At 38.3% G+C, this 27,068-nt stretch overlaps 1 protein-coding gene across 9 annotated transcripts in view; it reads right to left on the bottom strand.

The window, feature by feature from the left end:
• UTRN (utrophin) overlaps positions 1 to 27,068 on the bottom strand; it is a 463,108-nt gene that overhangs the window by 313,011 nt on the left and 123,029 nt on the right. For all 9 annotated transcript variants that reach the window (XM_088795414.1, XM_088795413.1, XM_088795412.1 and 6 more), the window contains 11 exons: positions 26,834 to 26,953; positions 25,761 to 25,862; positions 22,854 to 22,961; positions 22,389 to 22,568; positions 21,380 to 21,549; positions 16,415 to 16,538; positions 12,368 to 12,455; positions 7,100 to 7,341; positions 6,783 to 6,963; positions 4,236 to 4,381; positions 3,334 to 3,546 (listed from right to left, as the gene is read on the bottom strand). In XM_088795414.1, coding sequence (XP_088651540.1) covers positions 3,334 to 3,546; positions 4,236 to 4,381; positions 6,783 to 6,963; positions 7,100 to 7,341; positions 12,368 to 12,455; positions 16,415 to 16,538; positions 21,380 to 21,549; positions 22,389 to 22,568; positions 22,854 to 22,961; positions 25,761 to 25,862; positions 26,834 to 26,953 — 1,674 coding nt within the window. The remainder of the gene's footprint in view (positions 1 to 3,333; positions 3,547 to 4,235; positions 4,382 to 6,782; positions 6,964 to 7,099; positions 7,342 to 12,367; positions 12,456 to 16,414; positions 16,539 to 21,379; positions 21,550 to 22,388; positions 22,569 to 22,853; positions 22,962 to 25,760; positions 25,863 to 26,833; positions 26,954 to 27,068) is intronic.

Consider the following 27,068-nt stretch of genomic DNA (forward strand, 5'->3'; position numbering starts at 1 on the left):
CACTATAGGAGATCTTGAAAAGCGAAAGAAAATCCTAGGAAATATCTTGCAGTCCCTGAATCCAAAGATATTATTCATGCAGATAGCAGCCTCTTAAGATTTTATAATATTTAATCCCCATAACTCATAAGAAAATCATGTCAGTAAAATCAATGATAACAAATGACCTTCCTCGTGTATTTTTAAATGTTTTGCTGCCTGAAAGAAGTGAGAGGACTTTCCATGAGGTAATTTTAATAGTACCAATTAACATTTTAATTAAGTACAGGAATTGGGGTGATTACATGGGCATGGAATAGATAAAAAAGAAAAATTGAAGAATGTATTTGAGCACGGGGAAACTGTGATTAAGCGCACGCAGGTCCAATCTCCACCTGTGCAAAAGGAACCAGTGGGTAGACAAAGGAAATGGAGGCACATAAGGAAAACACTATTTGCCAACAAATAACAAAAGAACGAAAATTTGCACACAAATAACACGATCACCTTACTTGTCAGGATGTTAGAAAAAAAGTAAGCCCATTAGCTATGAAAATACTTTCAAAGTTTCAATGTGCTGTGTCAGGAAGGCATTATTATTTTGAATAAAGAAAATTCACACTCCAAGCAGATGCATTTTTGAGTATTATCTAGTCAAATGTCCTTGGAGTTCCACTAGCATTTGTTCTTATTAGTGAGGAAAAATATGATTAGAATTAGTAATATTCGTGAACTTTCCTTTTTACTGTGAATATGTTAACCTCCAGCGAGAAACACTGCTAATGTTAGCTGCCTCCAGGAACGGAAGTGTATTGGGGAAGAAAGGGGAATTCTAAAAGTTCACCCTAAATGCTTCTTTATTATTCAATTTCTCTGATGAGTATTATTTATGTATTACTTATATAATTCAAAACGCATTTTACAAATAAACACGTCAACCACTTTGTTCCTCAGAAACCTCCTCATAAAATGGCACTGAATCAAAAATCTACTATCCTCATGTTTAAAGACAAATAGAACTTAAATGCCTCAAAACATTCTAAATCAGATAATTCAAAAAGGGAAAACAATGCTAAGCTGAAAATGAATATCTATTGTAATTATCTTAGTGGCGGGGTGCAGGTAGATCAAAAGTTTTCCTAAATGAATTGTACATAATTACGTAACAACCAATTCCTTCAAAGCGAATAAAGGAGTAAAAGTGCTCCTTGGAATTAAAAAAAAAAAATGTGTATTTCCATAAGAAGGTGCACAAGGAGGGAATACAGACACTGTCAACAATCTTGTAGTTAGGACACAAACAGTAAACCAAAAACAACTGGACATCACAATTCTGTAATAACAAAAGGAAAAAATCTATCCAGACAACACATGTTTGATGTGGTTTATTTTTAATGGAAATAAATGTAGCATGCACTCCAACTGGCCACTTTAAGTGCCTGAGTTTGCTACACTAGTAACAACAACCCACTAAAGCCTCAAGTCCGATTACTGTAACCACATGACTCTCTTTTGTGTTTTGAAGAATAGTTATTCTCTTTAAATTCCATATTAAAACATTGACACACATTTAGCTAACCCTAAAATATGCTTTTAAGAGTCAAAAGATTTCCCTAACTATATCTCAGACTTACATTTGAAAACAAAACAATGCTCTTTGGAAAAGAAGGGAAATAGTTAATCCAGCACTGCTCAATCTTGGGACTATTGACATTTGGGGCCAAAACATTCTTTGGGGCTGTCTTGTGCATTGCAGGATGTTTACCTGCCACTGGGGCCTCTCCCACTAGATGCCAATAGCACCTTCCCTCCCCCCACAGTTGTGACAACCACAAACATCTCTATACATTAACAAATGTCCTGCATTGGGGGGAGGGGAGAGCAAACTGCCTCCTGTTGGGAAACACTGATAATCCAATGCTTGGCTCATAACCAAAAATTTTAGAATCATAAATAAGGGTAAGTCTGGTTTTTAAAGTTAGAAAGAATTACAACTGAAAACAGACAAGGGGGAAGTGAATCCACTCATAAAGTTAAATGACTCAAAAATACATAGCTACACATAAAACACTCCTCTTCAAAAGTGATGGTTTATTCTGAGAACTCAGTGTAGAACTGCAGTTTATAATTAGAGAAAACCACTTCCTTTCAGTACCACAAAGCGGGAACACACACACACACACACACACACACACACACACACACACACACACACACAGAGCTATCTTTATTCTCCTCCGGGTCATTCACTATCCATTGGCTCCTGGATGAAAGAGCTTCCCTCCAAGCTCAGTAGTCACCTCGGTCATCTTTCTGGATCCCTCCACGCTGACCTGTACAGTCTACCCGCCCTCGTCTACCACATCTTTGATTTTGAAAACATCATTCTCAATCATTTTTTTTTTTCACTTTCAATCTTTTCACTTTTTTAGCAACATCCTTTACACAAATTCTCCTGGGATCTAAATCCAAATATATAATCTCTTATATATGTTCTCTGGGGATCTAAATATATATATATATTTCCAAATCTAAATCTCCTATTACTAATCTTCATTTCAGTCATTGAAAAATATTTATTGAGTGCCTTCTCCGTGCCAGGCACTGTTCTAGAAGTACATCTTAGGATACCTCAGTGCAAAACAACACACACAACTGGCCACGGTCAGGCGGCTTTGGGAGGACAGGGAGCCTGCGGGGAGGGGAGTGAGATAGGTTCATTTTTCATCCAGACCTTCCCGACTGGAAAACCAGGTGAGTTGGAAACCACTTCTCCAACTTCCTCACAGGTATACTGTTAAAATCCTGACTGCCTTTTCCCCCTTTCCCCTACGTCCTTACGTCTATCATTTGCTCTGGAATTTTATCACTGCTTCATCTGTCGACATTTTCAGTTGTAGCAAAAGCTCCTATTTCTGAATTTTCATGCACCTCAACTCACCTGCTTTTCCAATCTGACACTGTTTGTTGATGGCCCAATTCAGAATTTTCAACTCCAAATGTCTAAAACCTTACAAAAAACAGCTTCAAGGACTAAGCTATCTGCTACTACCTGGGCAACTTCTACGGCTCTCAGTTACCACTGAAGCCTAGTCACCAGTCTGTACATCGTGCATACTTCTCATCCCTGAAACATTATTTTGACCTTTTAAGCAGTTTTCCCTTATCTCTGTGCTCTCCAGCACCCTAAAAGTATGTTTTTGATAAGCAACTTATAAATCCCAACTTAAGTACATAATAAATGTGGGACTAGGAAGAATACAAAACACTCACATAACAGATATTAAAGCCTCGCAGGATAACTACTATTTTACCCTGTAATAAACTTATACTCCTAATGGCCTCGGGGTTTACCTCAAAAGTTCTGAGTTTGGGGGTAATTTCTTCAAGCAAATGCAGATCTTTGGAAACCTTGACCTTTAGTTTGTTCCACTTTCCTTGAACTTCATTAAATTCTTGATTATACATCTTTTCTACATCCACTGAAACGTTTTCCCCCAAAGCCTTTGTTTCTTCTGCAAGTTTATATAAAGTAGGTTTTTGATTCTCAAGGAACTCATCAAGGGCCTGGAAAAAAATTTTTAAGATTAAAAATATGCACAACAATTTGCCTGTACGTACGTAATAATATGAGTTATACATAGTCAAAAGTAATTTTTTAAAAGCATGTAATCAAAAAAGAACTGTGAAAAACTCATGGGAAAAAAAAACCAAAAAAAAACAAAAAGAGCAAGCATAGTCCAAAATGGGAAGGCTCTCCCTTCATGACTTGTATGTGGGCCAGATGTAATCCATTCTCTGAACTACAAACCCCTGGCACAGCACCCCAGGCAGGACCCAGTGTGTAAGCTCACTGGATGACCTGTCTTATCTCATGAAACGGTTCAGAGTCTTTATCCTAAATGCCCAGGGAAGCATTTTTATTCAACATAGAAAAACAACAATACATCCATTCAATTGATATTCTTCATTTTATTACAGATATTTTAGTAGATTATGAACAGGTTGAGCATTTTAAGCTCCTTACAATAGGAAGAAATATGGTTTTATTCCCTTAAAATGCTTAATATAATTATCTTTTCTTTTAGCTTAGGTGCTACCCTATAGTAACTAACCTTCAAACTGCAAGGAATTTTTGACCAATTTTGACTAATAGTGACAAATATTTTTCTAAATAGTTGAAAAAATATTTCCAAATATGTGACGTGGTATATTAGAAATGATTCTAGATTTCTAAAACCTAAAATACAGATTACCTTTTTTTCTTGCAGGGCTTTCTCCACCTTTGCGAGATCATTCAAGACATTCAAAGATGTCTGGGCCTTATTTTCTGCATCATTTAGCACATCTTTCACTGTTTGTAATGTTTCCAAATATGCATTTCCAGGTTGGCTCTTCAATTCTGTTTATTTGAAAATACTTAGTTTGAGAAAACAATGTTAGGAAGCTATAGGATCATATATACCATTAATCTTCCTTATATAATAAGTGAATTCTAATACATAACAAGTTAAACTACACAATTAAAATTAAAAAGGGTCCCCGTTAGTTACTAAAACCATCCAATTGTTATTTCTGAGAGCCAGACAGTGACTTCATTCCCACAGATGTTGATATTTGAAATATTAACTAACCCAGTCTCATTTGTCTTCATTTTGTCATGATGAAAAGTCTCCCTGAAGATGGTACTACAATGTTCCTTTTGTCTCATATAATCTCTTTTTCCCCCAGTAGCTACACAAAGAATAAAAGGAAACAAAGATCCCTTCAACCAGTCTTCCTCTAAGCTGAAGCACACAAACTGCTATCTACAGTGCAGTGGACATTATATAAACACCTAGCTAGCCAGGCTGCTGCCAAGTACTCTGAGAAATACTGACTGCAAAAGCCAGCTGAAATGATGTTATTTCACCTACGAACATGAAAATCACAGACAAGCAACACTGTGTGGAAAAGAAGCAAGCTCATCTGAAGCACAAAACGATGAAATCAACTAGCAACAAAAGTTAAGAAACTGGGGGCCGGGGCCGGCCCATTGGCCCAGACGGTTGGAGTTCCATGCTCCTAATTCCGAAGGCTGCAGTTTGATTCCCATATGGGCCAGTGGGCTCTCAACCACAAGGTTGCCAGTTCAATTCCTCGAGTCCCACAAGGGATGGTGGGCAGCGCCCCCTGCAACTAAGATTGAACACGGCACCTTGAGTTGAGCTGCCGCTGAGCTCCTGGATGGCTCAGTTGGTTGGAGCGTGTCCTCTCAACCACAAGGTTGCAGGTTCGACTCCTGCAAGGGATGGTGGGCTGTGCCCCCTGCAACTAGCAACGGAAACTGGACCTGGAGCTGAGCTGCGCCCTCCACAACTAAGACTGAAAGGACAACAACTTGACTTGGGGAAAAAAAGTCCTGGAAGTACACACTGTTCCCCAATAAAGTCCGGTTCCCCTTCTCCAATAAAATCGTAAAAAAAAAAAAAAAAAAGTTAAGAAACTGGCAGCTTTAGCCACAACAGGCAAAAGGTGCAAACAACCCAAATGCCCATCAACAGTGAATCGATAACCAAATGTGGTATAAATGGAATATTATTCAGCCTTAACAAGGAAGGAAATTCTGACACATGCTACAACATGGATGAACTTTGAGGATGTTATACAAAGTGATATAAGCCAGTCACAAGAAAACAAATATTGTATGATTCTACTTATATGAGGAATCTAGAATAGTCAAACTCCTTAAAACAGAAAGTAGAATGTGGTTGCCAGGGGCTACAGAGAGTGGGGAGGAATGGTAAGCTGCTGTTTAATGGGTATAGAGTTTCAGTTTTACAAGATGAAAAGAGGTCTGGAGATGGGTCGCAAAACAAAGTGAATTTGTTTAACACTACTGAACTCTATACCTAAAAATGGTTAAAATGGTAAAATTTACGTTATTTTTTCTATCACAATTAAAAACAAAAAAAATAAATTAAAACTATTTTTTAAATTCAGAAACTAAATGTTTAAATTACCTATTGATCCTCGTCAAAAATGAAAGCATATTTTGCAACAATAAATTTAAAAAGAGTTAATCTCAAACAATTCACATTGTAGGTTAACTGAATTCAAAGAACTAAGAGTCCAGTGTCCAATTGCTTTTCCAGAAGAAAGGAAACATGACACATTTGTTTGCCATGCACACATACAAATTCTGACAAGTCAATACAAAATCTACAATTGCTATAAGTAAGGGTATAGGTAAATGCATATCTTTTTAACATGCACTACCCAACTTTCTAATACATCACAATTCCTGACTTAAACAATAGCAAATGAGAAAAAAATATAACACATGAGTGATGGGCTCTCAAATCTTTTAACAGTTAACTTTCCAAAACCAGGTTTGTTCCAAAAGTGAAAACTCCAAAATTTTTCACGCTTCGAAAGAGGAACAATTTCTTTTAAAAGAACATGTTATTGCTAAAACTTGAACCATTTTAAGCAAAACAAAGTAAGTGATCATTCTTTTTATCCCTACGAGTAATGATATTAGCTGGCCTTCTTCAATAAAAGGGAGAAACAGCATCCTTCTAAAAAGGCTTAAAGATCGTGATATCCTACTAACACAATTTTAAAACATGTGAAAGCTGACCATGTTTTTATAAACAAGTGTGGATCCAGGAAATAGTCTGAATATCCTTTAAGACCTGGCACAGCAGCAGGCAGAGGAAAACAGAGTGAGTCTGCTCCACAACAAGTGAGTGTGCAAAAGGTCTAAATACTGGGTGTCATTTTTAAATGAAGGCACAACGAGAGGAAGACGGTACATTTACCCTTCTCTAGCTGTTGTTGATGGTCCTCTAAATCCTGTTGCACAGATTGGTAGCGGCCCAGAAAGCAATCGAAACTCTGCTGGACAAAATCTGGGGCAGAAGGCCTAGACGTCAGGGCTGTGCAGCTGGCATGCACCATCTCAATTTGGGGTTGGAGGCCAAGGAGATTTGTCAATTCCCTCTACAGAGGAGAAAATATGGTCATATAACTCACTGAAGATGAATGTCCTCTGTAATATTCATGATACAAGTAGCATCTCTTTAAATACAGGACTGGGTGCAGAATTCTTTCATGTCCCGAATGGTTGTCTCGTTACCTGACAGGAGTCCTTCAAATGGGGCAAGGACGGCTGGGGAGACTCTGAGAAGGGAGTGCGTTTAACCCACTCCTCCGTTGCTTTTATGGTCCTCTCAAGCTCATCGAGTTGCTGAAAGTAAGCATTTATATCTTCCTGGAGCTGAACCGTTCTCGCCCCATCTTCCAAACGCTGAGATATACTCTTCCATTCTGATACTACCTTCTCCAGAATGTTTTTTGTATCTTCAGTAGGAAGACCTTCTACACAGACAAGAAAAATAAATAGGCATTTCACATATTATGACAGAACTTGTTTGGAATGTGTTATAAACCTCCTAACGTATTCAAACTAATGAGGCAATGTCACAAAAAATGATCACTCCCTAAGTCCCTTTTAATACAACAAAAAATTATAATGATGAATTAATATTACAAAATAAATAATATAAAATAAATGTAAAATATGAATGACAACGATGAAAAATGATGACAAACATAAAAATAACTCTTCAAATTCCTTGACCAAGGTGAGAGCGGGGGAGCTTGAAATAGTGTTTCAGGAGTCGTGTGACGATCATGAAAGGCCTATCAGTAGAGCTTAGAACTTCAGCCACTGCCTTTTCTGCACGTGTCTGCATCCTTGGCACCTAGCACTCCACTCGCTTCTAGTCTGAGCCGGGAAAATAAAATGAACTGTCTAAAGTTGTCTGGGGCTCTGACATCAAAAAGTAGATCCTCTTCATCAAAAAAAAAGACAGCTGGCTAGAAAAACTAGGAGGCAGCTCAAGTCTTTGATGACTAAAGCACAGTGTCATATGAATTGCAAATGAAAGGCAAGAATTCCCAGTGCTGGGAACACCCTGGTGACTGTGGGAATACTGAGCCAGCAGCCAGGCCCACGGAGCGTTCGCAAGCCTACTGGGCACGCTACACACAGAGCAGCAAATACCAAAGTGTCGATGCAACTGACGGATTATCTATTTAGAGCCATGTCAGTAAAAAGTACCATTATGTTTATGACACTGATACAATTATTTTTTAAGCAGGAACTCCCCAACTGTTGTATTTATTTGGGTACATTACATCCCCAGGACTTATTTATCTTATATATAATTTTGTTTATCTTACATTTTTGAGAGGTAGAGAATGTTAGTAGAAATAATAATGTTATATATGATAGTATGTTTATCATACTCTATCCCTTAATATAAAATACCCTCAAATCATGTGAAATTACTACGAAAAAACTATGGGAAATCTGCAAAGGAATCTTTATCTCCTGAGATGAGTATGCACGTTGGGAAGATGGGCTTAACATCTTTCTAGTTGAGTAGGGAGGCAATAAAAACAATTGTGCTTTCTAAATACGTGCAATTGAAATCCAGGGTAATAAGAGCCCTAAGTGGGGAAAAAAAAGGTATGTAAAGCAAACATTCTTGTATGAACACAAACAATGCAATTGTAAAACTTTCTATAACACACTGTATCCACTGAAAATTAGAAATGCAAACATGACATGACATAATTTGAATATGTCACCCATGTCAGTTGCTAAAGTTCATTGTCCACCATCACACAGGTAATAGAATACTAATTAGACCTGGGCGAAATAGTCACACCACAATCATCCCTGTTAATGAGGATGATGAACAAAACAAATTACCATTTTCCTGACAAACTATCTGAGCAATGGAGATCTAGCTGTACTTCTGCCAGGTCATTTCTATTCTAGGTGGCCTAAGGAGTAACATCGACCACTTCATCTTTATGTCAGCATCTATGCTAAACAAGAAAGAAAATCAAGCTGGTAAATTAAACTTGTGAGATGAAAAAGTATTGCTGCTCATCTAGAAAACAGGCAAGAGCTACCCACTGCACGTACTTGGTGAAACAACTTCTCCTTCCTTTTTTTTTTCACTGGTGGTATTTCACGATCCATTTATGTTGCCCTTTCAAACCAATCCTCTAAATTCAAATCTCCCTTCTCTAAGCTTGGGATAAGATAGGTGGGACCGATATCAAGTAATAATTAAAATACAATTTGTATTATATAAAAAGAAACACTGTACATTGTCTTTTAAAAGAATTGTTTTGCTCCCAGAGACCCAGAGTTATAACTTTTCTATTTCTACAGAACACCCAACTCGTAGATGACTAATCAAAAGCAAAAATCAATAGTCCATCATTTTACTAATTAACAGGGATAAAATATAACCTATGCCTGTCACTTCCTCTCATTTGACTTTACCCTTTTTAATCAATCACTATTGGAATCAAGGGAAATGTTCACAAAACAATAGATCATCAGGCCTACATACTTTGCCAGTCATAATAAGCATCAGTTCATAAAACTACATCATCCACTTGCCCAACTATGGCGTTACACTTGTTGACAATCTCTAGGAACAAGATAAGTTAAGCCAACAAAAGCAGGTATAGCAGCCATCAAATGAAACAGATTATTTCATTTTAAAAACGTTTTTATGTTACATGTGATGTCATAAAACCTAATTCAGATGCATTGACCAAAAAAGTCTTATCAGACTTCACTGTGGTGGGATTTTTGATGGAACTAGTTTGAGGAAACCAGGGACATAACTATTTGAACATCTGTTTTACTAAAGAGTTTGATATGTTTTTCTAATTGAACTGAATCATTTATCTGCCTCCTTACTTAGGCAGACTGTGGCCAAACTACACCCTGTGAAAAACATCCTCTATACTAATTGTTGTGTTCAAGGATGTATTTTAAATTTCTAGGGGAGGAAAGAGGGGAACGGAGAGAATTACCCAAGTATGCTTTCATTTCCGTTCAACATTTCTGGTTTTATAGGAGCCGTAGGGTTACGGGGACCAAGCACGTGGGGAGAGGGAATATGCAACACTATAAAAGTAGAATAACAGACAACAGGACAACGGTGGAAGAGATTCTAAAACACCATTTTTTCTCTCACTAACAAAAAGCAAACATCCTCCAAAAAAGGAGAAAATTAAACCCAGAACATACAGACCCTATTCTGAACAATGCCCCCATTTCACAGTTTCCCACCCCATCCTAAAAAATGTTAATAACAGATATGTTTTTTAACTGAACAGAATTAAGGTTCTGTAATAAATGCATTTCCATCCCTAGCAAAGCTCAAAAAAAAAAATGCTAATGCACAATATAAAAGGTTTCTTTTGAAATTAAACAAGCATAAATTAGGTCACAACATTCATACCCTCATAAAGCCACATATGAGTATATTCCTCATGATTGCACTTGATATTTTTCAAATAGCATTTTCACATAAACTCAATTTCCAGTGTATATATTTCAGGATAGCCTATTCACAGGAAGATTTTATACGAGAGTTGCAGTCAAGAAAGCAAAGAAATAAAAGCACACAAAACTAGAAAAAGGCAGGGGACTCTGAGGTCTCCCAGTTCCCAATTCACTGCTATTCTCACTACCAGCCATCACCTCTCACCAGCTTCTCTCCTGGACAGTCTTCCCCACAAATCTTAGCACTCGACTTCTACCACACCGACTAACAGCTGACACAGAAAAGAGGGTGACATCACTTAGCAGGCTCATGAAATCACCCATATTCACACCAGATAATGTCCGATTCCTGCATTGCAGGGTTGACGTAGAAATTAATCTACGATAATAACAAACCTAAATTCAACATACCACTTATTGTAACTACTGAAAGAATCAGCATGTCAGGGGAAAGCCTGGTCTTTCTCCAAGTAAATACTTAGAAGAGTAATCTCCACGGGGGGTGCCCAGAGCCAGTAACAAGACACTTGGCAAGAGGAGATTTTTGAATGATAATACTATATTTTTTACCTTAAAAAGAAAGAAAGAAAGAAAAGGGCAGGGAAGAGGAAGAGAGAGGAGGGGAGGAGGAAAAGAAAAGAAAAGGAAGAAAAGGAAGAAAAGAAAAGAAAAGAAAAGAAAAAAGAAAAGAAAAGAAAAGAAAAGAAAAGAAAAGAAAAGGTTACTAACAATCAATGATGGTGGTACATTTCCATTCATTTCTAAATAAATTGACATATACTAAACACATACATATTTCTGTGTAAGTGTGCATGACCCCACTCTATATACAAAATAAATCAGCATTTTTTTTAAAGGCAGAGGAAAACATAATTTGAAGTTTTTGAAAATGTGGTTTTCTGGGGGTGGGGGAGGGTGACTGATCCACTAGGGACACCAAAGAACTTTCTGGAGAGATGGAAATGTTCTATATATTGATAATGTGTGTGTAGGTTTCCCAAAACAGCACAGCTAAATTTCATGTATTTCAATGCAAAAAAAAATTTACTTTAAAAAGAAAGCATAAAAAATAATGATAATCAAGGGAGTGAGTAGAGATACAGATAATTAAGAATGGCAGAAAATTGTTAACCATTGAAGCTGGGTAATTGGTACAAGGAGGCTCCTTATATAATTCTACTTGCTTTGTATATATTTACATTGTCTGTAACAAAAAGTAAAATAATAAAGATTGAAAAGTACATCTTTGAAGATTCTTATCAAATTAATATTCCTAACTCAGCTTTGAGGTCTGTGGCTTTTGTCAAGGAGTGTGGCAACAGACCTCCAAAGCACTTATCATCATTGGAATAAGGAATAGGGCTTGCAGGAAATGTCTTTCAAAGCTAGACCAAAGAAAGAATCATATGCAAAATTGCAAAGCAAATATATTAATCTTTAAACTCCCCTGAGTCGCTGGGTCTATGGCACAAAAAAAAAGTTCTTAAATTCAAGTAAAAAATTCAAATGCAAATAACATCTTATCAAATTTCACTACAAAGAAATACCTGTGCCCAGTTAATATAGTACACTATAAGTGATCAAAAATCAAATAACCTTAAAGAATTTACCTTAACTTCATTTTTACTGTAACTTCATTTCTCCAATGTTGCCAAAGTAAAATTTTCTTTTGTTAACCTCCTTCAAAAAATCCCCAATATATTAACCCCAAAGGAGGAGATTTTAAAATCTTCTACTCAAGTGGATTTTAACAATTCTTAAGGTATCAGGCTTTTAAGTTTCCCGAGCTTCCTACCTAAAAGCTTTTATCTGTTTTATATAGTTAGCCTCAGCGTAAGATTTCATTTGAAAAAAAGATTCTGCCAAAAAAAAATTTTTGAAAACCACTTTTCTAGCAAAGAGGGTTAGAGTGTTAATATATATATATATATATATATATATATATATTTGATTTGTCAAACTGTAAATAATATTCAATGCCACCACCTAAAAATGCATTTTTTTAAAAATCAACGGTCTCACCTTTTCCCATCTGCTCCAAGAGGATTTGTCCAGTTTGGTTTAATTCATCCAGTCTGAGGCTTCTTTCTTTCTGTTCTTTTTCTATTCCCTGGAAATAAAATCCCAGTATAAAAATCTGCAAACTTTCTTCTCAATGTAATGCTGATATTATTTTGAGTTTTAATGTTTAATGTCCCTCCCACATCGTCTTTATATGTTACAAAATTTACTCAAGACAATACTGCAATAGAAAACTATGCAATTCCAGGCAACTCTCCAGAACACCACAGATGATTAAATTTTAACAGGTAAATTCAAAGAAACAATATAAAACTTTGGTTTCTTTAATAAGGAAAAAATTATACACCATAATTATGAGTTCCTTCAAAGAGGAAATAAAGCAAACTAGTGTTTTAGATCCAGGATATCTATCAATACACATACATAGCCTCCGTATATGCCACACCATAAAAACAACTGGTTGAGTCAAATGGGCTGAATGTGCTATGACAGAGATCACTGAATAAAAATTAACAAGAAAAGAGAAATAGTTCAAGTCTCAGTATATTTTGTTGGTGTTAAGTCTAGAGTCTACTGTAAACTTCAGTCACAAGAATAATTCATATGAAACTTTTAAATAATGACAATAAGCTTTAAGACTCAAACTAAAGCATTTTTTTCCTCACACATGAGAAGTAGCTCTTCATTTTAATATTTGTTTCTATGGTTTGATATTTTCAATGTTTCTATATCTCAGGGACATGTGAAAACAAACTCTTTCCAGAACTCCTAAGAAAGGGCAGAGTAAAATCACTGAAACACACACACGTATCTGCAACTTTTCCCACTCTTCAATCCACAATTGATAATTATCTATTAATTAACTACTCAAATAGTGTGCATAATAGCACTAGCAAAACTTCTAGGCAACCCATATTACTGCAACCAGACATCCCAGAGAAGAACACCACTTCTAAAATCTGTACATTAGACTAAGCAAAACCACCATTTTTATAGCCAAAGATCAAGAAATAACCAAACTGTCTAAGAAACACCATTTATTTCTGTTAAACTAATTACCAATGCAAAAAGTCACCATCAAAGTGAAGAAAACGTGTTACCTGCTTTACACAAAATGATTTTTTCCTACTTTTTATGGTGATGGTAGCTTGGATTAGAAATTCTCCATGCAGATAGTACACCAGTTGGAACAAGGTTTTATTTTACTAACACAAAATTAAGCTCATCTTTCCCCCATTTTCAAGAAAAATTAGAGATTAAAGCAACTTAAATTTTCTCCATTTTACATTTTTTTCCAACCCTTTGGCATCTACTACTACTGATCTAAAACAACAAAATAAATGAACTTATAAATATTAGAGGAAAAATATAGAAACTGTCAGGCATGTCTTACATAAGCATACACTATTGTTATTTTTATCCTCCCAAATATTATAGTAACCATTTCTGGAAGTAAATTGTTCCTAGATGGTAGGGTGGGATTTAACTTATCAATAGTTTGCGGGACTTGTTCCATAAAGATCACATTCACTTCCAAATTCCCTGCCACCTTAATGCCGTTGAGAATGGGATTGTTAAATGATCATTAATATCATCTATGGGTCTTTCACAACTGGAAGAAGCTTACGAAATGATGGCACCCAGCCCTCGTTTCTTGCTATCCCAACTCCCTGTGCTAAAGGGCTCGGATAATAGTGCTCTGACGTTAACAACCTTCCACATTCCCTTTGCCCACCGTCAACATTCCCTCCTTCCATAAGCCAAGAACTTTACCAAGTGCTGAAAACACAGGGTTCAATGGAAAAAATGTCCTCACCTCCTAAGCACCTGCCGTAGGCATATCAACAAATAATAACATCAATGTGATAAGGGCTTTCACAGAGGGTATGGTGAAAGCAATATGGAAGCCAAGATGAATCACATACGTCTTCCCAATGAGGCTAAGGGAGGCTTACTGGATAGAAGGCATTTCAGCACATAGCACAAAGCCTTAATAAAGAGCCATTCTGGAAAACAGCACATGGTGAAGGCAGAGGAATGAGAAAAGAGTAGGAGTCAGGAGGCCTGGAGGTCAGCTGGGTGAACAAGAGGTAAGAAGGCCTTGCTTAGAGGAAGGGAAGCATGTCATCTGGAAGGTCCTTGTATGCTGGGCCACTATGGCCTTTATATTTTATCCCCATCACAATGGGAAGCCATTCAATTAATTGCAAGCCCTGCGCTGGAGCTGCATGACCAGCTGTATATTTTAGAATGATCATTGGTCACAGAAGACAAGGGCTATGAGAATTTTAGAAAGGAAGGGTAAACGGTGGAAAATGCTGCAAAGAAAACAGTTCCGATGAGAAGAGAAATCCATCCTTTGGATTAACAAACCAACAGTCAATGGTCACTTCTAAAGAGCAGTTACAATGGAATAATAAGGCAGAAATCAGTCTCAACTTCTCATTCCAACATTCGAAGTCGGCCAAGGTCTCACCCCAAATCACCTCCCCAACCTGAACTCTCTACTCCTTTTACACACACACCTGACAGAAAACACAACTACATATTGCTCCAGAGATCACAATACACTCACCCCCTCCATGCCTCTGTTCTGGGGCACCCCTGCGTGGTGTGCCCTCCCACCCAGGTGTAATCACCCTCTTTCAGTTTCAGCTCAGTGTCCCCTCGCCCATGGACTTCGCCAGGGCATAGAGATGACTGCAGGCCTGGCCTCCTCTCAATTTCCATGGTACCCACCACTTTCTCACTTACATCAGCAAAACTTACACACATCCTGGTTTTTAAACATTCTCCACACTCTTTACAGACGAACTCCACTGCTGATGTAGACGGCAATACAGACTTGCTCTAGATGCCCAAATAGTTCATGCGAGGATGTACAGAGACTTAACAAACACCAAAGATATAAATCACTACAACCTCCTGTGACAACACTCAGGAATACACAGATGGGTACCAAGTAGCCAAGCGAAGCTCCCACACATCTCAGGCATATTTATTTTTAAAAACTGCATTTCCTCTCTTAAGAGACTGTGTTGAAAAAATGCTGAGATTTGAAATAAAGTAGTCTCCCCTTGTCCTCGGGAGGTATTGTTCCAAGACGCCTAATGGACGCCTAAAATCACGGATAGTACCAAACTCCATATATGATGTTTCCTATACATACATACCTAACATAAAATTTAATTCATAAATTAGGCACAGTAAAGGATTAACAATAACAAATGATAAAATAGAACAACTATAGTAATATACTGTAATAAGAGTTATGTGAATGTGGTCTCACTATCTCTCAAAATATCTTATTGTACTATACTAACCTTTTTACTTAAAGGAAGCACCTGATAGCTTCTCTCTGGCATATGCGAATTGCCAGCTTCACTAGTCTTATGCTGGGGGCCATCACTAAGTAAAATAAGGGTTACTTGAACACAAGCCCTGCGATATCTGGACACTACATCTGATAACCAAGACAGCTACTAAGTGACTAACGGGGGGGTGGCCTGTGCAACGTGGAGACACATGATTCATGCCCCAGGCAGGACAGAGCAGAACAGCACGAGATTTCATCATGCTCCTCAAAATGGCACATAATTTAACACTTATGAATTGTTTATTTCTGGAATTTTCCATTTAATATTTTTGGACCGGGGTTGATCATTGGTACCTGCAAATAGGGGAGGACCACTGTAGTTTGCTGTGTTCAGAAAGCAAAACATCTGCGTACACAGTCATCAACTGCTAGGGACCAGATTAAAATCTAATCGAGCTAAAAACAGAAATAGCTCTGTCACCATAGGAAGTGTTCCTTCCTACACATCTCAATGGTTAAGGAAGGAAGGGACAAACATTCTTCCTTCACACAGGGATCTGCTACCAGACAGCCTGAATCAATTCAAAATTTACTACGATGTTCTAAAAGCTACATTATGGCAACATTTATTTTACATGAAGCTTTTCTATCCTATCACATCTTTATGCCAACAGCAAATCTATCCTGATAAAATAATTTATTCACTAGTATGCTTTTGTTTTATGTTTTACCTTCAACTTCCTTCTCATTTCTGAAGTCTCTTGCATCTTCTTGTATTCTTTTATTTCTGTGGCCTGAATGGCAGTCTTTGATTTCAAAATCCAGTCCAACAGCTCTGCGCTTACTGCATCAAACCTGATTTAAGATCAGATGTTACCATTTGTAATTCATTTTGTTTCATTGTTTCATTTGGCTCAAGAAAGGGAGCAACCAAAACACCCATCAGGAGTGTCAAAAAACAAAACAACAAAAGGCAATCCGGAAATACAAAAACTACACAAAATATGATCAGACATTTATAATTAAAAGTATGAAAAGCGGAGTACTATTATAATGTTAATAAAGAAAATAATTTAACATTTTTTCAAACTTTATAAGAATTCACTTGTATTTTTATAAACTCTTATAGATTATGAAAAACACATTTGGTTAGACAATCACAGAAAAGAACGAGTATGGACATTCCTAAAACTGATGCCTTCTCTAATTCAACATGTTTTTGAGTAGAGCCCCACTATATGCCAGGCTCTGGTGTGGGCTCTTGACATGAAAGCAATTCAGATACACTGCCAGCCCTCAGGGAGCTTCCGGTCTAGCAAGGGCGATGGGAAGTCATGGGGAATCACAATAAAAATTCACTAGGTGCTAATTCCAGGAATTCTCAGGACGGCCTCTAATCCAATCAGGGAGGGATGGCTTCTTGGAGTAAAACAGCAGCATTATACCCAGGAGTTTTCCCAGAAAAGAGAGTACAAAGAAAGGAAGGCCCACACTCATACACTACAAGTATGAACAGTTAGGTCCGGCTAGAACAGTGAGTGCTAGGCAGGGAGGGACCGCTGGGAATGCGGCAGACAGCCACACTCACCGGTACTGGAAGGCCGGGCAGGATGGATGAAGGAGCTTGGGCTTAGCCAAAGGGCAACTGAGAGCCAGCGAAGGGTTTATTTTATAGTATAGGGCTGATAGGATTATATTTATCCATTAGTGTTCACTAAGAAGAATGCAGAGAGGCAAGACCAGAGAAAAGGCTGAGGTAGTAACGGGAGCCAGAACTAAAACAGTGACCGTGGGAAAGAAGAGGAGTGTACAGACTTGAGAGGCATTGAGAAAATCGGTCAAAACCACCATGACAAGGAGCAAGAAGAGAAATGTTCCGATTGCTGGCCATATTCTATCAGCGTTTTATGTGAATTCTTAACTGAAGGCGTCCTCACAACAACCGTACGAAGTCTATACTCCTAGTATCCCTTTCAATGATAAAGGAAATGAGCTCAGGGAGGTGTTAAAGAACTGACAAAGGTAATAAATGGTAGAGCTGGGATTCAAACCGAGGCAGTCTGTCCTCTTAACCAGCACTCTACCCACTGGGCTTCTCAAAACAACTTCTGGATATTTTAAGGTAAGCACAGGTTGTCGGTTGTCGTTGCTGATTCTTTTGGGAAACGTAGCTTAAAGTGTTCTAACGAACTATGAATACAGAGGGTGCCAAAAAAAAATGTATACACATTTTAAGAAAGGAAACAACTATTAAAATTGCAATACAATGAACAGCGCTAGCATTTATTTGATTAACGCCATCTTTTGAGCAAACGTCATACTACACATTGCTACCGTTATTCAATTCAACTTCAAAAAGTAATACATAGATAACATCTCTTAAAATGTGTACATTTGTTTGGCAACCCTGGTATTTGTTTTTTCACCAAGGTAAATGTTCCTTGTAACTTGAGGGATTTTGTGACACTCTAGGTAAATAACCAGGGGTCAAGATGTCATTTAAATCGTGGTTCACTGCTCCTGCATCATAACAGCAGATTCTACTTAATCTTTCAAAGAAGAGGCGCACCATCCACAGATCACACGTTTAAAATGACCTTAGAGATTTAGTCTATTCCTGCCCTCAATACAAGCAGAGTGATGCTAAAGCTACATCCAGAGCATGAATGATCTAGGGTCACAATAACACAATATCCAGATGACAGGAGATGGCCGTCCCCACTGGTCAAAACAGCCACGTGCAGCATCAAGAGAAGAGAAGCGGAAGTAAACCACCATTTCTGAAGCACGTATCATAAACTGTGCTCTGCAGTTACTTAAGGCTCACAGCTGCTTGGGCAGCTCCTTTGAAGACTCATTAGTAGTGGTTTCTAAGGGTCTGGAAACCATTTCACACTAGGAATGGTTGCGGATACTCTGGACTCTAGGACAATGAATAGATATTGTAATAGGAAACCTCTCCTCAAATACCGACGAGGTACATTTTGAAAAGGGGTGGTGTGGCTCCATCTTGCCCCAGAAAGCAGAACCAGCACACGTGGGTAGACTGAGAAAGGGCCAACTTTGTCTGGGCATACTTTCTAATGAGATTTCACTACCTTGTGGCATAAGGAACTGGATGGACATACTCAAGCCTCTGTTTGTCCAGGAATTAACTAAAGCAATTTCTGCGTCAATCACCTTGTACACAAGAAGACCATGGTCCTCACAGCTGGTGGCCCACCCAGCACATACCTCTCTCCCCACATTTCTAGCTTGCTATCCCAGTTCCCCAAAACACAATTCCAGACACTAAAAGGCAGGACAGCTTCAACCTCCCATGCACCCAGGGCATGGGCAAGTGACTGAGATCCGGCCAGTGAGACCTGGGGGGACGTCAGCAGCCGTCTTCCAGGAAAGGACTGTGTCCCTGATCAAGAAAACTAACAAAGAACAAATAAGGGAAAACTGCCCTTCCTGCCCATAAAGCAGGGTATGCAGTCATGGTAGGCCCAGTACTGCTGCAGCATCTTGAGACCGTGAGAAGACAAGCCTGCCAGTGAAAGCCACCATGCTGAGCAAAGGCAGACACAGGACACAGGTGGCAGGGTGGTGAGCCACACCCTCCCATTAAAGACGCTCTACCTCCAGACTTCTTATAAAGGGAGATAAGACTCATTGAGTCACTTTGGGTTCAGTATTCTGTTTCTTGCAGTAGAATGCACCTTCTACAACACTGTCATTTTAGAGTTATGCCCTGGGATATTGTGATTTATAATAAGAAGTACATATTTGGTCTTAGTCCCCATCTCTGGCCCAGAGCTCCTAAAACTCTTGGAATGTCCTAAGTGATGACAGCTATGGAGGAGTCTTTGGTTATGTTAATAAGGTGGGGTGTTTGGACCCCCACGTAAGGATGGGAGTTGGTTGTTAGAAGAGCCAACCACAGAGATCAGAGGGTTGGAACTTCCGGTCCTTCAGGGAGAGGAGAAGGGCTGGAAGCTGAATCAATTGCCCATGGTCAATGACTTAGTCAGTCGTGCCTAGGTGATGAGCCTCCATAAAAACCCAAAAGGATAGGGTTCAGAGAGCTCCCCATTTAGTGAACAGAACTCCAGGTTAGAGGCTCTGGGAGAGTGGTCTGCTCTGAGAGGCCACGGAAGCTGTGTGTGCATCTCTTCCATCTCGCTGTTCCTGGGTTATATATCCTTTCATAATAAACCAATGAATCTAGTAAGTAAATGTTTCTCTGAGTTCAGTGAGCCACTCTAGCAAATTAATCGAACCTCACGAGGAGGTTGTGGGCACCTCTAACCTACAGCCAGTCGGTCAGAACCACAGGTTACACCTAGGGTAAAGACTGTCATCTGCAGGGTGGGGGACTGAACACTTACCCTGTGGGACCTGATACTGTCATCCAATAGAGAAGTGTCAGAAATGAATTAAATTCCAGGACACCCGGGTGGTGTCCCACAAATTGCTTGTTGGTGCAGAGAAGCCTACACACACACACACACACACACAAACACACACACATTAGAATTGTACCAGAACCTATACATACACCCTAGTCTTTTACAACCTTCCCTGCTTCCAAATGCACACAGCGAGCACTGCAGAGACACACTGCCAGATACAGCTGGCAGACTATAAACACTCGGGAAACAAAAGGCCCGTGGCACTAGGAACATCAGAAGTCTCTTCCTCATCTGCTGCCTTGGCTCTAAAAGTGAAAGTTCCACAGCGGAGGCCTGCCAGTTAGAGGTACACTGGTCCTGCAAGGAGAGAATCAGGAGGCAGAAATATAGCCCTATTATCGAAATTAAAATCATCTGGTCAAACTGAACTCCTGCTTTGTCTAACAAAAGCAAAATTGGGGAAATCACATCATTTTGATTCAGGCAAAGCTAACTGCCCATTTGCCCAAGCGCCGGGATTCTGCTATGAAAGGGAAAGAATGATAGTACTACTCGAGGACTGTTTTGAGGGTTAACTGCTATAACACATGTGAGGTACAGTACCCAGGGCACAGCATAGCCTAATAGAGTAGCTGACATTGGTAAAAGCTCAATCAGTATATGCCAGGAGTGATTATTCCTCTTCTAAAGATCTCAAGTTTACATTGAATCAATAAGAGGAAAAGATATTTTATGCCAAACATGGATCTTTAAGCCAAACATGAAGAATCTGTTAATGAATCTTGCAAAGAGTTAACAAAAGGGGAAAGAAAACATGAAAAAAAGAATGGGGAGGGGAAGAGGGAAAAATGGAGACTTCAAAAGGAATTACTTCCCTGAATTATTTTTTGATTGCAAAAAAGAGGAAGGAGATTCTCAAACAACAAATAAGGAGATCTATCTAAAGCAACATTGTCAGAATTGTGATAATGAAATAAAGAATAAATGAGGAATCATGGACAATCATATCCTTCCAAGGTAAATGATAGGAAAGGAAGAAAAAAGGGCTTGGACACAAAGTTCAAGTTGAACACAGGATAAATACAACCTTCTGAGACAACAGAGATGCTGAGACATGCAGATGTGTGAAGCAGAATATTCAAAAGACTCAGGGTTAGTGAGTGGTTCAGTAGTTGAATTTCCATAACAATAATAATGCCTATATTTGCATACGGTTAGTGATTAGTAGGAAGTAAGTACTGAGCACAGAATACACTGTGTGCGGTATTGGGTTTGGAAAATTTCTTTGTCTGCTCTCACTTTTTCTTAGCTTCCAAGTCCACAGGGATCTGTCTCTTCTTTGGCGGAGGAGGAGGAGGCAGTTCTTGCTTAGACCTTTTTGTAGTAACTTGTTCTCTGATGCGAACCGTCTCCAAAAGATCCTTCTGAGGAATTTGGGACATCCCCAGCTTTGCTACAGCCTGAGTCACCTAAAATAAAATCAGCCAAAGTTTTCATGTTTCATTACAGCTTTACTGACATATAATTCACATGCCAGAAAATTCTCCCTTTGAAAATGGACAGTTCAATGGTTATTAGTATATCCACACAATTGTGCAACCCTGCCTACTTTCTAATGTCAGAATAGCTTTATCAACCCAAAAAGAAACCCCGTACCCTTAAACAGTCACTTCTCATCTCCCTCTCCCCCTTGGCTCCTGGCAACCACTAATCTACTTTCTGTCTCTATGAATTTGCCTATTCTGCATAGTTCGTACAGATAGAATCAGTGCACATACTCTTGTCACCGGCTCTTTTTACTTAGCATAATGTTGTCAAGGGTCATCCATGTTACAGCATGTATCAGTACTTCATTTCATTGCCAAAAACATTCCATTGCATAGATATACCACATTTTGTTTATCCATCCATCTATTATCGGCCATTTGAGTTGTTTCACTTTTTGTCTATTATGAATAATGCTCATCCATGTACAAACCAAAGTTTTATTTTTGATCAATTCACTAAAATGCTTTTAAATTAATAAGATTACTTAAGATTTAAAGATCTCTAATGGATTCATGTCTAACTGTTATCAGTTACTAAGGGTTAAATTACTGGACATGAATCAGTTTTCTGAAGATCTATTAGAATTTACTTTAGAAAACTAAAGATTTTCACATGTCAATTTTTCAATTTCATAGTAAACCGGGTATAAGGAACCACCTTTTTAGTTTAGTTACTACTCTTTTGTTTCATAAAAACTAAAACTAACCCGAATACTAATTTCTACCTAGTAGCACCACATACTGTCCAAAGCAAAAGGTACCTGGTTGGAGGAATCTTCTAGCCTCTGGACCAAAGAATCCCACCTCTGCGTCAGTTCCTCGGAGTCACTGTTGATCTTCCTCGACGCCTTAGGATTATCAAGCAACTGACCCACATCCTGGCCAATCTCACTCAGCTGATCCAATGCTTGACGTTTCATTTCCATGTCTTCCTTCAAAATCTAGTATTTCAGATATTTATTAGATAACTCCCTTTTATAGTAATTTATCTTCGTGTTCCCCAGTCAGGAAATGTAAATATGTGTATTTTATGGGAAAATGTACCTGCTTTGAAATTCACTAATGCTAAAACATAAGGCTCCTGGTTCGAGATAATTACATGGTAGCACAGTCCAACGCTGGTTAATGAGTCTTAATCGGTACTTACAAAACCGTATTAACCATTGCTATAAAATGCTACAATGGTACAGGCTTACAAGACAGATGCTGACAATGACATCACTTACAGCCAGTCGCCGAACACTGACACTTAGTTCCTTCTGGTCTCTGAAGTTGCTTGTCTGGACTTTATTTAAAGCTTCTTCTTTTTCGGTTAGCCAAGCTTTCAGCAAGCACTACAAATAGTAACGAAAGTTAGAAATACATTTGGGGAATCACTGGGTAATTCAATTCAATCAAGTTCCCACATCTCTAAGTTTTATGTTCTGAGAGGCTTAATCCTTCTCTTGGGTAAGAAGAACTCCAAACACCTGAGCCTGAGGCATGAGTGTCACAGAAAAAGATTTTTTTCCAATATTATCTTTCCCAGATGTGGAACAGATCAACATGAAATGAGCCTCCTACCTGGATAACTAAACCTAACACTCAGGGAATAGGTGGATCTAAAAGGCTGAATTCAGCTATTCGAGTTTCTAAAAGAATCACACTATGTGGCTCTTTCCTTCTGGAGGCAGAAGGTAGCTCAGAGATCATCTTGTCTCAGCCCCTCATTTTAGGGAGGAAACAGAGAGAAGCCAAAGTCACCTGGCCGAGATCTCGCAGATAGTTACTAGAAGAGTCAGATCAAACACCCACACCCCAAAGCCAATGGTTTTTCCACAGCATCGTGCAGGAAAACCACACTCATGCTCCAGGTTCAAGAACATTTATGGTTAGACGAGGAAATATGAGGGTAGCATAGCCAACATAAAGATATTTCAACTTCACTGGCCAACAGTATATGCTTTTCTTTTTTATTTAGGCAGAAGATATTCAGTAATGTAGAGAGATCAACTTGAAGCAGGGGTGGGAAACAATACGGCTGCATTGGGATAATTCTTCCCAAAATGTAGTGTCTACCACAGAAACCCTTTCCTATAGAGCTGGAGGGGAACAAAATCTTGGTTCTATGTTTGCAATGGAATCAATTCTCTTATTTTTTTTTTTATCAGTTTCTTCAACAACTATTCCCTGCCTGTATATTCCACACATCAAATGAAGAACATAAAAGACAAATATGGATCCTTCCCTCAAATGTAGTAAGATATACACAGGGATAACTACGTTATGGCACAAAACAGAAAGTGCAGAAACTACAAAGAGATCACTTCTAGTTTAGAAACGGGGAGTGGGAGGGGTTTTATAGATGATCTCATGGTCCTCGATGGCTGGGGAGACCTAAAGATGAAGAGATAAGTTTAAAGGCATTCCATGGCAGATGCCACACGTTAAACAAAAACAGGGGCTAGAAAACACATGAAAGGCATCCACTGTTTCAAAAAATGAAAACAAAAACCATGACGAATCTACAAGGTGCCATGCATTGGGACACAGCAGTGAAAAAGAACTAGCACTCATTACTCTGGTGGTGTCAGCAGTACAGGAATGGCCTACAAACTGGGAATTCAGGGTATGAGCACTGGGTACATGGAAGGACAAAGGGAAAATTAAGGCTGGAAAGGTCAGTTGGAATCCTTTATAGAATATCCTAAAAGCCACATTTAAACGTGGCCCATGCAGCAGAAGTTTGGGACTAATTCTCAGAGCCCATTTCTAGCTATCTTAAAGCCTCTGCAACTGAGTACACAATAATCCTTGAAAGATTTTCTACTTCAGATACAGTTGGTCTCACTGTCTGCAACAGCAAATTGTCTCTAGATTAAGTACCCATGTTCCTTCAGTTCTACTTTTTCACAAGATTCTTCCTTCTATATCACTAGCAGAAAGCCATTCAAAGGTCAGTTTTTAACAAAAAATAATTGGCCAAAATACTAGCCACTCCCTCTTTTTAAATGTTTTTAACTACCAAATTAAAATTATTTCCAATTTTTAAGTTAGTTTACTTAGTAGAAGAGTAACACAACAATTTTCTCTGGCAATCAACTGACAGTCTCCTACTGTCATTATTGAAGTAAAATTTTACCTATATCGATACGACTCATTGACCTGAATACAAGGGTCTGAGTAAATGTACATATTTGTAAAGTGAAATATAAATATTTCAGAAATAAGAATCGGGTCCATTATGTGATTCTTAGTAAGAAAATTCTGACCCATGATTGGGGGCAGAGGGTCGTGATTAACAATTTATATTGGGACAAATTTTGCAGCCTACTTTTTAAGATGTTCTATCTGCCACCATATTTAATAAACCACAAAACATCATACGCTTGTTTTTATCCTCTAAAAAGAATAGAGTTGCTATTTGTGGATGGAAATGAAATGCATTTAAAAGAATCAAAATGGGCACAGAGATATGGGACTAGAGTATCGGCTTATTTTCTAAACCACAACTGTTTGGCATTTGGGGAGAAAAGCTTTGCTTATTTGCATTCTATTTTGATGGCCGTTTTTCTGGGCCACCACTCTGACTGAAAACTTAAGGTGGCAGCTTTGTACCAAAGGTTCGTTTGCTGTGGGAATCCTTAGTGGAAAAAATAACTATTAACTGAATGTAAATCCATGGTGTTGCTAAATAACATTTTCTACTTAATTTCAGTAGTTAGTCTGGTTAAAAATCAATAAAAATTCTTGTGATTCAAAGTTCACAATGTATTGAGGGATCTGTTTATTGATTTACTGAGCACAAACCATATATATATATGCTCGGCACTGTGTTGGTACAAGATCAAATACATTACCCATCACAAATGCAATGAAAATTATGTCAAGCAAATCCTGAAAGTGGCATATCTAAATACTAACATCCTAAATAATAAACACAGATCAAATTGGTATTACCATGGAGCCACACAATACAATCTCTTTGAATAAGCTTCATGATAAAATGGATACAAATCTAACTTTAAAAATTATAAATATTTGTAAATGTTCCATTAGAAGAAAAGCAAACAAGATTCTATTTCTAATGCCACAATTAAAGATGAGTTACTTTTCACCATCTATTTTGACCATTATGGATAACAGTTTCATACCTGCTCTTCCAATAATTCCTGCCACAATATATTGATTTCTTGTAACCTATTCCAACGTTCTTCAGTCCACCGGCACACTGCTGTCCAACGTTCACCGAGTTTCTAGGAAAGGAAGAAACCACCCTGTGTCAACAGAGCCTTAAGAGACAGTTATCAAGATCCTTGAATTCTTGATATCTGTTGTTCTCTATTACAGAGCAGCAAGTTATAAAAAATATATGTTTTTTATAAAAGTTGCTTTAAAATGATATGGACAAATCCTATAAATTTAAAGATGAGAAAAACTAATTCCCATAGAATGTAATTAATTATTTTATAGTACATAGCTAGCAAGTACTTGTGCACCAAAGTCTCAGAACTACCGTACTGGCCCACTTTAAATGATGACACAAATGATGATATAATTTCATGTGATGAAATTACATTCTGGAAGCTACTAAAAATCAAAAACCAGCAACATCATATCTGGTAATTAAAGTATTGTTCAAGTGAAATACCAATAAATCTCTTTATAAAGACTTACAAAGATACACAGTAGCCTTTGTGCAAAAAGAAGCAATTTGTTGGGGTTCTCAAAACTGTTGAAATTCACACATCGATTTACCAAAGACACAGGGATATTAAATCCCACATGGTTGAAATTCTCACACTTCAATATGCATGTACATTTTTTTAAAGGGCAGATCCACTGGGCCCCACTCCCAGGAATTCAGGTCTGCGTTGAGCCCAGAAATCCACATTTTAACAAATCCCTCAAATGAGTCTGAACAAGAAGCCTGTGGACCACTTGTTGAGATCAGTTCCTGTGCTTCCCAAAGTGTTAGTATTACCCACAAGGACCAAGGCCCACAAGGAACCCTGCCCACTCACCCCAGGGGCTGAAGTAAAGGAATGATACCAAGGTCCTCCTGTAACCCACAGGCTGTGGAACCCGTACTGGGAAGTACAGCCTAACGTAGGTTCTTCTACTCTTCTCAATAAACAATGAGATGGGACATGAAGAGTCAGGGCAACACGTAACCGGGTCTAGACCACAGGTCCCTTGGGATTATCCTCCTTTTCAAGGTCCTTACCTGTAACTGATCTTCTAGAACAGCAGTAGCACTCTCACCACTGTTTTCATCAACAATTACCACCATGTGAGTTAATGAATTTACCTTCACCTGTTCAGCCTCAAGATCATTTTGCAAACTCTAGGGGAAAAAAAAAATTTAGGATCTACCATTATTTCCACTCTTTCACATTTGCCTATTTAAAATCCACTCACTTGTCAATAGTAATTAAGGACATTTAATGAGGCATCATGTT

The sequence above is a fragment of the Rhinolophus sinicus genome, chromosome 2 (genome assembly GCF_057876585.1).
Source record: "Rhinolophus sinicus isolate RSI-liver-muscle chromosome 2, RSI-T2T, whole genome shotgun sequence".
Taxonomy (NCBI): Eukaryota; Metazoa; Chordata; class Mammalia; order Chiroptera; family Rhinolophidae; genus Rhinolophus; species Rhinolophus sinicus.